Source organism: Larus michahellis, chromosome 8 (assembly GCF_964199755.1).
Source record: "Larus michahellis chromosome 8, bLarMic1.1, whole genome shotgun sequence".
In the NCBI taxonomy this organism is placed as follows: domain Eukaryota; kingdom Metazoa; phylum Chordata; class Aves; order Charadriiformes; family Laridae; genus Larus; species Larus michahellis.
The window spans coordinates 14,829,821-14,848,849 of record NC_133903.1 but is presented as its reverse complement, the minus strand read 5'-3'; the positions used below and the strand labels follow the sequence as shown (position 1 = coordinate 14,848,849).

The window sequence follows — 19,029 nt, the reverse complement described above, 5'->3', positions numbered from 1 at the left end:
TGAAGATTTTTCCCACTCTGTTTTTAGATCTTCCTTTGCATCTTGTTTTCTTACGCTATTCTGGCATCAGCCTTTATGAATTCATCCTTGCCAGGGCTGTGAGGGCACTACTAGGCTTTACTGGCCTTGCTCAGCCTCCTCTGGGCTTCCCAGCACACTCCCACCCATGGCCCGGCGCCCCCAGCCCCTGCCCCAGTGACGGTGGAGGAGCACTGGTCTGCAGCTCAGCCCCAGCCCTGCCCCAACGGGCCATGGGACCTGCTCCACTGGACTCTGACCTGCTGATGGATGTCCTGTTCTGATCTTTGTCCTGCCCCATCCCTCTGTACCTGCCTGCTGATTGCTGGGCTGCGTCCAAGCCTGATCATCATCACTGGACCTGGTCTTGATCTGCAGACAAATCAAGCAGATTCAATTACAATAGATTGCTCAGGACTGTGTCCTATTCAACAGGACACAGGACAACTCCAAGGATGGAGCTCCACAAGCTCTCTGGGAAATTTGTTTTAGTGGTAGGTCACTTTCACAGGAATTTTTTTTTTCCCAGCATCTAAACAGAATGTGCTGTACTTGAGCTTTTGCTCATTGCCTCTTGTCTTGGTGAGCACCATTCACAAGAGTCTACCTCCATCTTTACTACCTCCCATCAGGTATTTATGCACACTGATAAGGCCTCTCCAAGTTCTTCTCTTTCCCAGGCTGAACAGAACCAGATCTCTGATTCTCTCCTTGTTTGTCAGATACTCCAATACCTTGCACATTGCTGACTCATTCCATTTGTCTTCCAGGACTCCAGTGTCTTTTTCTGCAGAGCTGCTTTTCAGCCAGTCGCTCCTCTGTGCATGGGGTCGTTCCTCCCCAAGTGCAGGACTTTGCACTTCCCTTTGTTGAACTTGATGAGGTTCCTGCTGGCCTATTCCTATAGCCTGTTGAGGTCCCTCTGCATGGCAGCACAACCCTCAGGGGCATCAGTCACTCCACCCAGTTTTGTTTCATCTGCAAACAACATTACTGGACTGAGCCTTATCTCTGAGGATTCAAGAGAAGATGAATGTCTGTAATAAAGGCTGGGTGAGCATGGCTGTAACATCCTGTGCTGATTCCGGAAGGGAACTACAGATAGCAATGCGCTTTGAAACTATTATGGCTAATGGCTTCTCTATACAGTTGTTAGTTGAAAATAGGTATATCTTGACTGAAGAATTTCTGGTTGCTGTGCTTGAGGATGAACAAGGGAAGAGGTCTGAGGTCTGTCGGCAAGCTCATTGTGAGAAATAGGGAAAGATAGAAAATAGCTTTAAACTCTCACTGCAAACTCTCCTGATTCAAGGGTTGCTATCAGAGACTGTTTTCTTTGACCGCTTCCCTGAGAACTTTTCCAGGAAAGGAAAATCTGATTTCAAGGGAATCTGAGTTCTGTTTCCACTTCTTCAATAGATGTTTCCTTAAACTTGAGTATTAGTAATCAAAGTTATTGCCCAGTTCTGCAGTAAAAGCTGCACTGGTGAAGCTCCGTAACAAGCAGCATTCATGTGATCAAGCAGAATTCACCATAAGATTAGCATTCACAGCTAGTTTTGAACTGGTGATTTAAACCCTTTACAAATTCAGTGAACCATCCAGTACTCTTTAGATTTTATTTTTTTTCTCTTTTTTTAAGGGGCAGACGGAAAGGAAGAAGGGATATTTTCTAAAACTTTAAATTGTCATCCACATCAATGAAGTGTTGGATGAGCTTGAAGAGAAGGATGAAAAAGTCTGCTTCTCGTTTAGGTAAAGCATAATGTTCCATGGCATGGACTCCTCTGACTTTGGTTGGGCTAGTGGAAAACTTTGGGCACGTTCCATTGACAGTGATAGTTCATCTAATATTTTATAGAAAGGACAGCATCAGAGAAGTGCAGGCACAGACATGCTTTTCCATTCAAAACAGTGTATCTCTTTAGAAATTATGCTCACATTTGGTTGCTACATGCTAAAATATGAGAGTACCAAACATAACCAATAAGGAAAATAAATCCAGCTATTTTTTCATGGAATGGTGGTAAACTGAGGTTGAAAAATTACTATCCTGCCTTGGAGCTGAACTGCTGTTTGCTAAGTTGATGTATACCTCAGTATAAAAAGAGCAGTGTGATTTGGAAAGTGTCTTTCTGTGACATGGGGAACCCTCAAATTCTTCTGTGTTTCAGAGGGTTCAAGAATTGACTCCTTGGGCTAAAACACGCAAGTGAGCAAATGGAAAGTCACAGCAGGAATTCAGGAATAGGTGAGGGGTCAAACAATGAAAAACCTTTTATCGTGCTGTCACATTTTCTTTCTTTTCATGAGTTTGCAGTGTAGCAATCAAGCATTCTCTCTCAGCATGAAACTCTGCTCTCACAAGTTCACTCAGCAGTTGGTTGTGTCAACACAAGTCTTACAAAAAGGGACTTTACATGCATGACATAAGTCTAGTTCAGGGGGGGAATTCCAGAAACGAGAGCACATTGATTCCAGCTGAGGGTAAACATTGCTTTCTAAACAACTCTTCATAGCCAAACCTGCAAATGTTCCATCTAAAGACACTTCTTCCCTTTCTTTTACAGAAAGTTATGTCCTTTGAAGCTGTGTAGCACAGTATTTCATTAATGATTTTTCATTTGGACAAATACCGTTAAATGCCACCATATTTTACAAGGTAGTCACAGAGTTTAAAAGATCTTTTTGTCCAGATAAAGCCTGTTGCCAGAACAAAAATTTAATATACTTTATTGCAGCTTTGCAGCCTTTTATAACATTGACTTATGAGGGATAATACTTGCAAGAATTTTTAAGCTAATTTGAACGTTTAAGAAGGAAGATCATTCCATTTTATAACAGTGACGCTTGTGCGTGAATGAATGACCACAGGTAAAAAGTACAGTCACCTTCCTGTGTATTGAGTTAATGTTGTCTTGTGAATAATTTCTTCATATATTAAGTTACTAACTGAGTTGTGTAGGAAAAGTTACTTAGGGAGAACGAATGGATTTCCAGTAGCCAAGTTACTGCCACAACGTTTGCATCAGTCAGAAAGTTTTGGTCTCAAGAGCGTTGTGCCCTGATTTATCGCTAATATGTGATTGCTTTTCAAAGTGTAACTTAGAAGAATATGTTTTAGAAATATCATAGCTATCAGGCATATTTACCTGTAAGCTTTACAAAACATTTCTATATTTCTTCATCTGTTTTACCTTTCTTCACTTAAACTTTGTTACTTACTGGTACATATTTTTAGATAGCAGATCTGTATTTTTTGATATTTAGACCATATCATATCTATTCCCCATTAATACTTACAGAGGAAGCATTTCAACTCCTGTTTTATGTATTTTATCTATTTAACTCAGAAGTCCTCCTCTATGGTCAAGGGTACGTGGTGGTTTCCATGCTGGCTTAAGGTAACCTAAGGCTGTGCTGCCATAGAAAGGAATAAGCCTGTCCTCCAGCTTTCTCTTACCCGACATCATCTCCATATTTATGTCCCTTTCTTCAGTTGTGAATTGGATCAGCTCACAGATTCGTTTTATGAAGTGTAAATTTCCAGTTGGATCGTTGGGTCTGAACCAGCGTTAACCTATACAAGCGCTGGAGCAAACACAAGCTGGGGAGGAAGGAACCAGAGTCCCAAGGCGGCACGAAAAGCAGAACGTCGTGCCAGGTGTGGTGCTGAGGCTTTAGCTGATTGTGAAACCCCACCCTTAGCATTAGGTTTCTTTTTAGGCATATGAGAGGAAACAAGCTCCACTGTGAGAGAAATAAGAGATGAATTTAGGATGTAAATGTGTTGAGCAATTTGTGGGCAAAAATGACGTGAACAAGTAATTTTTTAGTGCTGAGGATACTGATAGCTTTTTATTCTTGTAATACTTTGATGCATTTGTCAAACAAGCTTGTGCAGTGTGAAGCTAGAGCTCCCATTCACATGATAAAAAACTTTTAATCGACTCTAATCAAGATTTCTTTATTTATTTTCATGGTATTTTTTTGATACGTTTTCATTTGTTGCCTGTCTTGATTTTACATGAGTCTTTCAAGTATTGAATCAGTTATTTTTAAACACTTCATTCCTACTATTAAAGTCCTTTGAAAGAGTAACAAGAATTACATCAGAAATATTAGTCTTCTGACTAACAGATGAAAGAGGAATAACAAAAGTAGTTGAATATTTCTTTGAATATGTATCACTGCTTAAGATAATTTCATTTGGATTAAATTAATACTTTTGTCCTTTGACCAGTAAAATGTTTCATGGTGTATCCGCTTAAAATGTTTTCTAAGGAAAAACCCAAGGAATTTCTTTTTAAATTATGCTGTGAAAATACCACAATAATTTAGTTTTTGTAGATATAGAATGAACTTCTAAAAATATGCATAGACTGTATGCATTTCCTTCTTGGCAGATGGAGCCAGGATGCAGCTGATTAGAGAACAGTTTCGTTAATTGTTGTTGTTGTGATATTCATGGATGGGATCAGTAGGTGCTCAGAAATAGTTATTGAATCAATGCAAACAATAAATAATGCATTAAGGCAACCTACTGTAATTCCTTCTTCCATTTCAAGTTATTGATATACTGATGTCAATTGGATGTCCTTAACTGAACTTGGCAACTGCTTAGTTGTAGTCAAAACTCTATTAAAACCAATCATGAATATTCTTTTAAAAATCATATCTGCTCTTTATACCTGCAAATTTTGCCTAAGTTTTGAGACAACACGTTCAGATCCAAAACATTTATGGCTTCCGGTGCTTCCACTCCAAACATGATTGATACGCTATTCCCTCATATCCTGCTGACTATTTTAGAAGAAAAATGGTGATCCAGCAATGGCGCCGTAAAGCACTATGTAAGGGCTATATTCCATATTGTTAAGGAAGATAGATTGGGGAAATAATTAATGCAGCCAAGTAATTAATAACTCTTTGATTGCCCTGCAGTACCAGAAGCTTAAGAAACCTATCTTATTGCTCCTATCTGTCCTCAAAATTAATGATCTCTTATTTAGGCTGCTAGCTTTCTGTGCATAAGCTATCACAATAATAGCAGTACTTTCTTGTAGCCTGTGGTATCAGCATCCAGAATGCATCCATCTAGAGATGAAAGAAATAATCAGTACTGCTTTAAAGTCCTCAACCTGGAACGATATGCAGTATGCTGAAGCCCCAAAGCATGTTCAATAGCAGGAACCATAGAAACTGCTGAAGCAAAGCACAAAATTATTCAGGTTCTTTTTCATTTGCCGGCAAATTGGATTAAGGGATTCTACTGGGGTATGCTTGTGTGTTGCAGTATATCTAAAACAAATGTCCCAGACAACCTTATGTTGTCTTCCTGGTAGTAAATTGTATTCATCCAATCGATCAAGGACCTCTAACATAAAATATTCCAGAGGAGAGGTGGTTGTCTCTTCTCCCTTAAGAAAGGTGTGCTGGCACCCTGCCCCTGGCCGACGGTAGAGGTGCAGGCAGCGTGCTGCCCATGTTATCCACGCAAGGTACCATTCTCTCAAATCACACTGCTGCTGCTGGTGTCGAGGGCTGGCACGACTCTCGCCCACATTTAAAGGGCATTTAGACCATTGGCTCTTGCTGCCAGGTGACCTGGACCCCAAGTGTCCCTGGCAGCCCACTGGAGCTGGGGCATCACTTATGGTCCAGTGTTTGCTATCGGTGATTGGGCAAGTTGCTGTATGGGCACATCGTTGATTGTCTTTCCTACTGCCTCAATACAGCTTTGTTGTCAGGCTCCATTACTGCTCAGACCACATGTGCTTATGTTGAATTATGTTTTCCACATGTGAAACTGGAATTGTATAGGGGCTATTCTGGTCCCCTATGTCTCGGAGAAAAGAAAGGTGAATTTCCTTGTCTGATATGAAAATTATTTAAGGCAAATACAAATTAGGCAAATAGAAATTAGATTATTAGAATTTTGGACTAGCACATACAGGAGAACAGCCACTTTTTCTTGCCTTTGTTTCTAAATGCCATTCTACGCGAAGGAATTGCTTTCTTGTAAAGCACTATGTTATAAATAAATGTATTCTGCCTGTACGAAACAGGCTTGCTTGTCTGTCCAACTTCATCACTTGGGTCACCAAAACGCCATACGCTTGGCGTATGTGGGTCACCAAAACGCTTGCAAGCTGAGTGTGTGTGTCTCGCATTTCATCTCAACTTTGAAAGATGTATATTATTAATAAGAATAACAGGCACATGTGAACATCTAACGTACTTTCGCCAGTAGTGAAACGTCAGGGAGGACTGCTCTTACGCACTGCTAGCCTGCACAGGAGCCAGCGTGATAGCTCGGTGCTTTCGAGATGGGAGACGATGGCCTGGCAGAGCAGGGACTTGGCTGCTCCGTGTGTTTCTTTTCAGAACTGTCACAGGGTATGGTGACAAAGGAACTGCTTTGGTTTGTTTTCATTTGGTGCTTTGGATAGTCAAATGTTTTTGTGAAGGATATGAAAACAGGAACATGATACCTCTTGTAATCTGGAAAATTGAGTGAAAGTAGTGGGTATGGTGAAATTATTTTGTCAAGTGGGTGTAATGTTGGGGTGAAGTTCTGGCCCGGCTGAAATAAAAGGAAATTTTACCACTGAAAAGAAGAGGGTCAGGGTTTCCCCTGCAGGCTTTAAGTCTCAGTATCTCTAAAACCAAGCATTCCTAGAGTACGCAATATTCACGGCTACACTGGAAATTTAGCAACGTTCTCAAATGCAGTCGTGATTATACCGTTACTTTTCTTTGTGCAAAATGGCAAGTCCCACATCGTGTGCACTTTGCACGAGATCAGCACAAAGAACAGTGCACGTTGTCTTCAGGAATGGATTCTTAAGGGGATAAATTGATGCGGCATGAGCTGCGCGCCTTGCAGTATGAGACACTTAATATGTTTTTGTCTTTAGAACGAATTTAAAAAAATAATCTCACCTTGTAATATCCTGAAAGCAATGAGACTTTACTATTGATCTTCACTCATGAGAAAAGGATAACAGAGATGCAGTTGGCAAGAAAAGTCACTGATATTTCTGGTAATGTTTATCACAGTTGTAAAAAAGCAGAGTGATAGAATTTTTTTCATGTGTATACCTTTGTGTAAACATTTAAGTACAAACAGATGTATCTGCGTAGATAACTCCTTTTCCTCTATGTTGTTATGCTTCTGGGAAGCACAATGCAGGGCTGGGGCTTTTCAGAATATAAATTTATCAAAACCAGTATGATTAATTAATCAGTCGAGCTACTTAAGAAAACGGGAAAGATAGAAGCCCATCGCATTTGTCAGTACACTCTTCGGAGTGGATTTGGGAAATAGTGTTTTCAAAAAGTCCCAGACTCGGTTTTAAATTATTCTCTTTGCTCACTTTTTAATGGAAAGGTAACTTTTCAGAATCTAAACCCTTTCTAAATGGAAAATGTGCAATATTATCTAAGGAAAGTATGAAGTTGATTTACTATGCATGATTTTTTCAGTTCTTTGTACACATTCAGTATGGTTACATTTTTGCTCAGGATGCATATATCTTTTTTTCTGCTGAACTTTTCTCGATTGCTTTTTTATCAGGTTTACAAATCAAATCAAACAGGTATATTGCAGAGCTCTCTGATATTATTTTCTGCGCTTATAGCACAATGTATTGAATTATGCTTGCTCATGTACTGCTGCTGCTATTCTCTCCAGATTGAGAGAGAATGACTGTGGGGGCTGTAAATTCACTTGGCTTCCAGCACCACTGGTTAAATCAAGAGCCCTATTCAGGCTAGAGAAGAGACAGAGCAAGTGTTCATTACACAAATCAATTTGGTCAAAAGTACAGCACAGTGGGTACTCAACCATTGCTCACATAATATTGTCAACTTAATCAAATAATGCCTGGAAGACATTCACAAGCTTTTTCTCTCTGAAAAATAACTTGATTGGTGCAGCAGGAAAAAGCAGGTGCTGTTTTGAGCATTTTTTTTTAATTTAATGAGCTTTTTTTTAAAATTTACAATTCTAAAGAGCTTTACCCTTATGTACATGTGTATATGTGAGAAGCTCAGTGTAGCACTAAATTTTCCGCTGAGTATATTTAAAAAAAAAAAAAAATTCTATTGCCTTTCTTCTCTCTCTTTTCTTCCTGTAAATATTTTACAAGTTCTTCTACTAGAATTAGGCTGTTCTTCCTCTAGAATTGGTGTGGGTTTAAAAAATATGCAACCAATTTGTATTTGCTTACAGTTTATAGAAGAATGCTCAAGACTTGGTAAAGCTTTTTTCAAGTAATTCGAATGCAACCTATTTTCAGTTTGTCCAGGAAGACATAATAGGTTTAGTTCCATTTTAGGCATTCCTACTGTTTATGTTCCATTTACTCTCTAAAAGCAGAGATTGAGGACAGTGTTCTTTTTGTAGTGGCATGCAAACACCTAATCTCTGACAGCATTTCATTACATTTAAAGCAGGGCTTGAGGCTAAAAGATTTTGTCTACACCACCCTTGTTTTGGAGAAAATGAGAGAGATTAGTCAGTGAAAAAGAATGGAGGGAAAGTATAGCACTCATAATTCCAGTATAAGAAACATTATGGGACAGACTGTCTTCAGTGATAGACAGAAAGGGATACAGAAAATTAGTATTTGCTGCGCAGGAGAACGGAATTGCTTTTTCTGCCCAAACAGTGTACAAAAGGTCCTCTCTGATTTCGGGTTCACCGAACAGTCTGTTTTATTGCACGTGGTGCCTTTGCCACAAGTGCTAAAGATGGGAGATAACGCTCTTGTGTGCAGTCAGGAGTAACCTGGGAAATGGGTTTGTATTAGAGCTGGATGAAGGTTTTAAAGCATTCCCCACCCCCAAACAATGTATTTCTGGGTGAAATACATTGCAAGTTTGGATTAGTGAGGTCTAAAAAAACAAAAGGTGGAGGGAAATAATATTTTCTCCAAATAGGAAGTGTTAAAATTTATTTTATCCGGAAAAAAAATCTTGTTTAGCAGTTTTCTTCACTTTTATAAATTTCTAAGATTCTTGGCAAAAAGCTAGAAAGTGAAACAAAAAACATTATTTGCTGAAATGTTTTTAAAAATGGTTATTTTTAGTTAAATTACTAATTTTTTGGGTAAATTATAGTAGTTTCTTCTGACTTCAGGAATTTGTAGTGCACGTCGATCCTGTGGCAGTGCACTGGATCGGGTGTTCTTTGGTTATGAGATGGAATGATCTAAGACTCTTCATGGGTCACTTGCCCCAACAGGAGCAGCAGCTCTTAAAGGCCTAAATATTCTCAGCAGGTGCTTCAGGAGAACAGCACAGCCCCTACCTGCATTTGCATAATCACTCCGGAATAAATCTTAGTGAGAGCCATGCCTGCCTGCTGCCAGTTGTTTGAAGGAACTTCTTCTACCACTGAGTTTGTAGAAACTTGCAGCGTAACTGGCATACCTTATTTTTCATCACCTTTAATCTCCTCTCAGTGAAAATGGAAGAATTGGTAATAATGACGGTTGTGGCAAAAACTAGGCTGGCCAAAATAAATAGTGTTTAAATTGATTTTAAGAACTTGACTTCAGTGTGAAGTCTTCTAAGAACTTTATTGAGGTCTTTTAAGAATAGAAGATTTCTGTTTCTATGAGTTAAGGAGACAAAAAAAAAAAGTATTTTGGTAAAGATAAAATGTTTATTGAATGCTTACAAAACATTAAATTTTATTTCTACTTTCCTGATGATGGATTTTGTTAAAAGGTAAACCATATATTTATACTGAAAGTATCTTATATGAAATATAAAATAATTTTCTAAAACATCCACTTTGATTTAGATTTACTTACCTATAAGAAAGATTTCAATTTTAAGTTAGTCTAACACCTAAGCCTTCAGTAGCTCACTGAAGTAAAGAGAGTTAACCTCAATTTATTTATGTGTACGTGAGAATTTGGTCTTCTATTTCTGTCTTCTGTATTTATAACTTTCATTAGAAGTTTCAAGACTATCATACATTCAGATTCTTTTAATAGTTCATAATTGCAAATATGTGGTGGAATGGGAACCAAAAGCAGTGTGTGTGATTTGGCCAGAAAAGGCAAGGAGTGTGACACCCCTAGATGGTGATGTACTGAGAGAGAGACAAGAGCAAATCCGTAAAAACTAAGTCCTGTAAAATATGTATAAATATTGAAGACAGCTGGGACTCAAATAAAAGTTGTATATCAGATGTAACTTGCATTAGTTTCAGCAACAATGTTTTCTGAATGCAGACTAGTGAAGGATTTTCTTTTCTGTGTCATTTTTTACTGAGTTTATTTCAAACTGGCAGAGAATTACTTCAGATATTGTAATGAAACATCATATGCAAGGGCATCTACTTTTAGTATTAGTTTTCTTAAAATCTTTGTTGATATCATTTACACCTCCACATGCTTCTGGTAACTGATTTGATAATTTCAGTGATAAATATTAATATGATTCTATACTTAGGCAATGTTATGAACATATCTATTTCATTTAAATTGGCTTGCTCAAGAAGTCAGTTTCGCGAGGTTTATTTCTCTGAGGGGTTAGATATATTTCCTCATTTTTTGTGTTAAATAGTTTCTCTTCAATATTTATGAGATGATAACAATGCAAAACATTTTTATTAAAATGAAGATATGTATGTATTGAATAAGACTGGACAAGGGTCAAGAGAAAAGTGAACTATAAAGAGAACTATCAACGAATAATAATAGCATGACACAGGGTCTTAAGACAGAGAGGAATATTTATTCTTTGAAATGGTAAATTAAAATTGACATATGAAGACATATTTCTGCTTAGAGATGTACGCATGCTTCACGTGATTTTTCTCTAAATGTTGTCCATACCTAAATTAAATTTCACCAAGATTAAACTTGTTTAGCTCATAGATATCGATTGAGTTAGAAATTATTATGGAAAATTGAGCATCTCAATTCCATGTGAAGTGCCCGCAAAGGCAATCAACAGTCGTTAAAGGATTCAAGTTTCAGCAACTTTTTTTAACATTTATAACATAAAATGGTGCTGGAAACTTGCAATTGTGTATTAATAAATATCCATAGCAAATATTTTTTACCTAAATAAGATTTTGTAGCAGTGTGTGTCATTTTATAGTCAATAGGATGCCGAAGTTTTCATCCTGTGGTTCCCTCCACGCAACACTCATCAATAACCTGCTGAAATATGTAACTGTTTATTAGATTTTTTAAATTAGAAATACGTTCTCAGTGGAACCAGAAAAAAAGTCATGCAGCAAATTGCTGGAAATGACCTTTTGATGAAGATGACAAATGACATCTTAAACCTCAGAGCTGCAAACTAACCTGATACAGCGCTGACTGACATGCATAGGAAAAAAAGCCAATCTGTAGGAATTTTCAAAGGTGCCGAGAACCTGCAGTTGCCATTGATTTCTTACAGCACTAAGGGTCTGTATTACCAGTACTTTCAGCTCCCAGTGCATTCATTTAAAGCATTCAGCTTCTTTTAAAATTATTCGAACTATTGCACCCTGGGTATTTATTTATTTTTAGTAGCTTTAATAGTTTTGAAGAGTGATGTAGGGTTCTAGAAATGTTTAGGAACTTTGCAGTCTCATAGAAATTCCATACCTCAGGCTTTGCAAATGGAGGCAGTTTGGTTTGGGTTATTTACTGATGTCCTGTAATAAACATTGTACCAACTGTGTCCACACCTGCTCTGTGCTTTGTGGCCACACTGGATCATGTTGTACTTGCGTGTTGCTGTTGTGACCAATTACGTCACAATAGAAGGGCACAAAGTGCCATAAAATGTTCAAAATCGTGTTGAAAATTCATACCTGCAAAAACTATATGCTGTGGAAAATAAAATTGTAAATCTTGATTTGGAAGAGCAGACAAGAAAAGGAATCGTTCCCTTGTAATTTAAGGGGGTGCCCTATCCAAGGTCACAGCGTAGAAGGAGAGAGACTCTGAAATGCCTCTAGATAACTGTTAGAGGGGAAAAAGGACCGCTTTGTTCTGAAAATTATCATAGCCATCCAGCTGGTAAGATTCAGTGCATGAGATCTTTAGTAGGCTACCAGAGGTACAGTACTGAAGTCATGAATAACAGGGATTTCAGGTGATGTGATGCTTCCTGCAGCCAAACTGTCAACTGAGATTGCTGTTGGAGTGTGCTGGTGGCAAGTTCTGTGACTGAGTGTACAGACGGCAGCCAGGAGAGAGGTGGTTCTAGGGGGCATTCCAGCCAGGATGGAGAAACCGACCGTTGATGCCAGGCTAGAGGGGATCTTTGAGAGTGAAAATGAAATGCAGTCTTAGGAAGAAGGGTAAGAGAATCTTTCCTCTTTGCATGATTCCTCCTTGTAGAAGTCAGCCTCAGCCAGGTGATCATTGCAGTAATTTCCCAACTGTCAGAGAAAGCTGTCGGTCTCAAAGACAGAAGAATATTCAGGTAAGTTAGATGTGGGGTTTTTTCAGTCAACCGATTCTAATCAGCTCCGTTCCAAGGTATTTAAAGATTAAACTGTAATATTTTGGAGCCATTAGTGTCTGTCTCTGTTACCTTGTGCAGACTGAGTAGAGGTACAGGAGAACTGGAGTAGAGTAGACATAATGTAGGTTTTTAAAGAAGAGGGAGAGAGAAGTGTTGGTTGTGTAGGCTAAAGGGATGTGCTGTCATTAGAGTTCCAGTGCTGGGAAAATACTGGAATGAGTAAATGCACGCTGCATTTTTAATACCTAAAAGTACAAGAAGAATAGCTGTCAGCACGGATTTGTCAAAAAGATACAGTCTTTTACTTCTACAGTGGCCTTGTGGACACCGGAAAAGCCTTGAATGTTATATTTTTCTTTTCATGACGCTTTGACGCTTTCACACAAGATGTGCTTTTAAGCAAGCTGGGAAATATGGTAAACATGCAAGTACAACAGGCTGGGTGGAAAACTAGAAAGTGTGTTTAAGAAGTAGCTCACTATCAAAATGAAAAGATTTATTAAAAGGAGTTCTGTAGGGATTTGTGGTGACTCAGTGTTTTTCAGTATTTTTGTTAATGATCTGAATGATGGAATAGAGTGTATACTTATTAAATTTGCGACAATACCAAGCTGGGAAGCACTGCCAGTACATTGCAGGACAGGATTAGAATTCAAAATAATCTTGATAAATTGGAGGTATCATCTGGAAAAATAAGATGCTATTCAAAAACATCAAACACAAGGTGTTCACACAGCAATAACAGACTGCACAAATACGGCATGGAAAATCACTGGTTAGAGAGCAGTTCCATAAACAAGATTAAAATGGATTAGAAGTTGTATATGAATTTACATTGCCGTCTTCCATAGAGGAAAAAACCTAATACACACACAAGGAAAAGCAAAGACCACCATCTAGCAGATAGTTACAATGGTAAAATGCGGTGAAGAGTTGATTTATGAATTGTGAACTCTTCACAAAGTTAAATTCATGATTTTTTGATACATGAAGGTAACTGATATGGCTTTGTACTCAAAAAAATTAGGTCATGTGAAAAAAATACACAGAGTGTACTCCCTTTTCTGTAATTTCTGTTTAATGACAAGGCTTGGGGGGTTATTTATTTATTTGTTTTGCATAAAGCGTACTAATTTACTTGATTGAGTCAGGAGAGCCTCTTGAAAGACAGCAAACCCATAATAGGTCAGGACTTGTACTGATTGCGCACTAGACTGTGGGGATGGAGTGAGGCTAATGTCATATACCAAATTCAATTAATTTTTAAAGAAATATCAAACACCAGTATTAGATCCTCTAGCAATGAAAATATTCTCTTGAAATGTATTATTTATGTGTAAGGTAAATTGTATTCTAGCTCTTTGAGTCCGTAGGGCTTTGAAACTTTCCTTTCTGGGATTTTGCAAAATCCAACGTGTCCCCTGTCCTATGTGTATTTTGTCTCCTTAGTGTTATGTGGAAATTTTTGTATAAGCTTCACATTCCCATTTCAATTTGTAGTTATCCTTCTCCAGATTTCCTAGGCTCATCTGTAGATTTGTGGATGATCATATGCTTTGTAAAGGCACTGTTATATTGGCAAGCCTTTTACTACATTTTAAATGGTTTAGCTCTGTTCATTCTGCCACACACTTTTTTGAGGGCATTTATAGGTATGAGTCTTTGATGATGGTGACTTTCTGGCTTCTAGTTTTCAGTCCTCACTGCCCAAACTCTTAAGACATGCTTTGCTGAAACTGGAAAGTTCAGGCTTTTGTGAATAAAAGTGGTAAAATCAAAAAGAAACACACAGAAAATAACAGTGCCTGGATTTACCTACTTCACCCATAATTTGTAGCTCCTTCATTTTAGCATCATCTTCAGAAACCTCACTGGCTTTTTGTTGGCAATGTATCTGTTTGGCTTCTTAGTACAGAAGTTGCTCCTAATGTTTTGGTATGCTAATAGGGCATGGTTCAACCCTCCTACTCCTTGTTTCTCATCATTTATGTTAATACAGTGAACAGAAATGACTTTTTCCAATTTGCATTGATACAGTATGCTGATTGTATAATTTCTTCCTGGGGCACCCTTTGTTCCTGAAGCTGAACAGCACCTTCAGAATTCTTTAATTCTCTTCAGATTAATGCAATTGACCTTAAATTCTTCTGGAGTGTCGTATTTTAAGAGTTTCCAGTCCCTCATCCCCCACCTGCTCTCATATACCAAATTTCCTTCATATTTTTCTCCTTTTAAGGCCCAAAGGTAGAAAGTAATGTCTCTGGTGTTTATGGATGGAACAGTTGCCTAAAATCTAAATTTTGAATTTTTGAGTTGGTTTTAGACAGCAAGAGATTAGCATGGAACATGTTTTTTTGTCTCTTAACAGCTGTATACCGTGTTTAGTATTTAAATCACTAGAAAATTGTGAAGATGAACTATTTTGTTTTTTGTGGGACCCTGCCTGTGAGTTCAGGGGGTAGCAGATGGAGAGATGTGGTGGCACTCACTGAGTTTTAGGTTTACACTTGAGCTGTTCCCAGTTTCTTGTTTGGATCACTTGAAAATCCTTCTTTAGTGCACACAAAAGTTTGTATTTTTGTACGGGTATCATCGTATCCCATGAAACGTGCACGCAGCTGATGAACTGATGCTGCTGCAGAAATGATAAGGACCTTTATTTGTAAAGTGTTCTTAGCACAGAAGTATATATAGGCAATGCAGGAAATGGTAAATGTTTGTACTTTGAATTTGAGAACATTTGCATTTACTGGGGAAGGTGATGTTTCATTTAACTTGCTAGAATTAAATTTATATGTAGTTATTACTGATGTAAATTATGTATTCTCTTTGAGTTCTTTTGCTTCCTCCTTGACAGGCTTATTGGTACTAAAACTGCGTGGTAAGGTTTATTTTATTTAACCATTTTATTTTGCTTGAAACTGTTGTCTCTCAAAAGAAATTTGATAGTAGCAGGAAATGGGAGAGGGTTTTTTTTTTAATGAAAAAAGTCAGAAAGACAAGCTGAACTGTAACATTAGAACACAAGAGAAAAATGAATACTTGGAAGATGAATATGCTCAGAAGGAAGCGGAAGGACAGAGAAAATAGAGGATCCTTGTCATTTCATTTGGCTGTTTCCTTTCCTCTTCTTTTTTTTCCAAATCCCTTCTACCAGTGCAAAAGAAAATAACTATGCTGTTTTAAAATACCAACGAAAAAATCTTTTTCTAGTGAATGTGTGCTGTATACATTGTGATTAATTAGGCACTGTATATCATTAAAGAACACAGCCCAGAAATGTCTACAACATACTGAATGTACTGGTTAGTTTTACTTTTTGGATAAAGGACATTATGTTTTTTCTTAATCTCTCTAAGGGTTTATAATTAAGTTTGTTAACTTGAAATACACAGCAATGTCCTTTGATTATAAAATAGCATTTTAAAACTAGGGAACAGTACCCCAGTAAAAAGTACCATGACATTATCTTATTTTGGTGAGAAAGAAAATCTGTAGAACTTTGTTTCCGGGTCTCACTTTTATGTCAGGCAACCTTCAGCCCTTGATTATACTCCTGTTCCCTTTTACAACTCAAGGCCTTTTCCATAACGGTGACCATTTATCTAGACAAAATGACCCTCTAGTGCCCATTAGCACTGCTTATGAAATGGCAACTAGGATGTGATGTGTTACCTACCTCCTCTGGAGAAGTCCCAGTGGCATCAGAATGAAAGTACTAATCTTATTTGAAAGTGTAGGGCTTGCTTCTGCAAGTAGGCTGGTATTTGGACATGCAGATTCTGTTTCTTCTATTGGCAAACACTGATGAGGTTAAAGGGCTTTCAGCAGTATCATAATTTAGGGAGACATAGTTATTCATTATTTAAAAGTAGCTAAGAAAATCAACAAATAAAAATCTCCTTTCCTATTCTCCAGTTTATTCCAAATACATATTAAAAGTATCACTGAAAACATATACTGCTGAGACACATACAGAAACAGATTTGATGTTCATGTATTTCAACTTCTGGTATTCTTCAGTACCTTTGTGTAGATTTAACTCCTCCTCAGTCTCTCTTTTTTTTTTTTTTTTTTTTTAGTATTTAAGGCCGCGACTTCTTTATATTAAAAATGGCTGAAATACTTACAGTAAGCTTTAACTTGTTTTGCTTTACCCTTTTAGCAGACAGATGATGCAGCACAGACCGATGGCCAGCAACAGACACAATCTTCTGAAAACACAGAAAACAAATCACAGCCAAAACGGCTTCATGTGTCAAATATACCATTCAGATTCCGGGATCCAGATCTTAGACAAATGTTTGGTGTAAGTACTCATACTTTATTTCTGCTTTTTTATATTTGCAGTAGCTATTTTATATTATAGGCAACTACAAGAGCAGTATCTCTGATTTAGGCTGTTTAAGCAGTTTCAGTAAAGATTCTGTTTTCATTTATTTATAACCAAACATCTGATTTGCCCATCACAACTGGGAAAAGAAATTCTACCGATTCTCCTGTATGTGATACAGATGAGTGTATTCTATGTATCGTGCTGTTTTGTATTGCATTCAAACAAAGCTACCTGCATTGGCTTAAAATATTGAATGCATATAGATATTCCTGCTCTACACATCTGGATTTATATGCCTGTATTTATTGATTTTTGGAGAGCATGGTGTAAAATAGTCAATGCTTGACCTTATGAGCAAGAGACCCAAATCTGTAGAGGTAAGACATGGGCTGAATTTAAGCAGGAAGTCCCGGAGTAGGAATCCTCACCCGTCCCCACAGGTATTGTAGGTCGGTAAGCTTCTAAAGTCTTTGCCAGTATTATTCTGTAAGTCTCACAATTTTTTGCTTTTGCCCAGGCCATTAGCTACCTTCCTGTGCATTGGCTGTGTTTCATACATCTCATGTGCCATTAATTCTAGGCTCATAACCATGAGAGGTTAGACCTGTTTTTTTACCCCTGCTCCAAGAACTCTTAAGTTTATTTTAAATGTCAGTAAATAAAACCTAGAAAGAGTGCTTGATCAGCTAGTAGAACCCAGCTTTTCCTTTTCCAAGTTAGTACTCTTAAGTATTCGTGTTCCTTTTGCTTTCTTATTTCTGACTCGCTAAAACTTAATTCTCTTCTGCGTTAGTGGGTTATACAGTGCGGCATCAAGTACTTCATGGCGCTATGCTTCTCTCCATCCTTCCTGTTCAGCTCAGATTTTTAAGTTCCTCTAATGTCTTTGTATGTGAGTTAAGCCATTGTGGTTTTCAGTATTTGTGTGTATGAAGTGAAGGAAACAGTCGCCGGAAAAAAGTACAGTACCGGGAAATGACAGTGACTTTGGCCATATCTGACTTGCTACAAGTAACCTCCCCTAAATGCAGCTCGCAGCACATCAGCAAAATAGCAGAAGGCATAATAATTAACCCTCTAGGGAAAGACATGCAAATTTATTTAAATTAAACAAACCACTCAAAATAGATGGATTTTGTTTGAAAGTACATTAAATCAAAGGGGTTTTTTTTGAGGGAATGTAGTATTTTTAAAGTGAATAAAAACTATGTTTCTTTTCAATATTTCTAAGTCTTAGGTCTCAAAAGAGTAACGCTGGAGAATGGCTAGAGTTTTCCAGCTTTAGAATGACTTGGTAATGGTAAACTTTTAGCTTCGGAATTGATAGAAAAATGAAATTTCTGCAAGTGCGAATTGAAATATCTGATGCAAAATATGGTAACGCTGCATCATGACCACATCATACACATAGCAGATGACCTTTTTACATGGACATAAATACAGGAGATGAGGATTGTTTATACATTGAGTCAATGTCTGCTTATAGGCTAAAGTTGCAGTTAAAACATTAATTAGGTGGTGAATGTGAGCACATAAAATAAGCCAAGGGATAACAAATGATGGTTGATTTTCATAACCAAGTTGAAACACTTTAATAAGGTAGGGAAGGAATACTGTCCTTTCTGGCCTGTAATTGTTTATTGTATATTAAAATACTGAAGTATAGGCTCATTTCTGCACTTCCTTGGACAATTGGTAGATTACTCTTTGCTTGCTGCTAATTTTTGCCTTTTTGTTTAATATATTGTGTCACTTACCAGTGTTCATACTGATCCATACTGCCTGTTAATGACACATGAAATAACAGAAATGACCCATTGATACGTTGCAGTGTCACATGTCAAAATGTGTCATATCAGAAAGCGTTAAACTAAACACTGCCCAAGTCAAACATTTATTCTCTTACTAAGACAAGTCCAATAGAACCTTTTTCTTTGGGATAGCAACTGTGGTCAAGATTTGTGTGTGTGAACAATGCCCAGATGATTGTGAGTGCTAGTGTAAGGTCAATAGTAATAACAGTTACTACTAATATTATAATAAAAGTTCAATTCTGAGCAGGGAAAAATCCCCAGCAAGTAAGTATCCATTCTAGTTTTCAAAATTATACTCTCGGTAAGACAAGAATTGCTTAGGGAGTAATGGTCATCCCTTTTCAGCAAGGGTGGAGAGAAATCCTCGCTCCT

General features: G+C 37.6%; 1 protein-coding gene across 50 annotated transcripts in view; it reads left to right on the top strand.

The window, feature by feature from the left end:
• RBFOX1 (RNA binding fox-1 homolog 1) overlaps positions 1-19,029 on the top strand; it is a 910,365-nt gene that overhangs the window by 790,465 nt on the left and 100,871 nt on the right. For all 50 annotated transcript variants that reach the window (XM_074599130.1, XM_074599135.1, XM_074599146.1 and 47 more), the window contains one exon: positions 16,673-16,816. In XM_074599130.1, the coding sequence (XP_074455231.1) occupies positions 16,673-16,816 (144 nt within the window). The remainder of the gene's footprint in view (positions 1-16,672; positions 16,817-19,029) is intronic.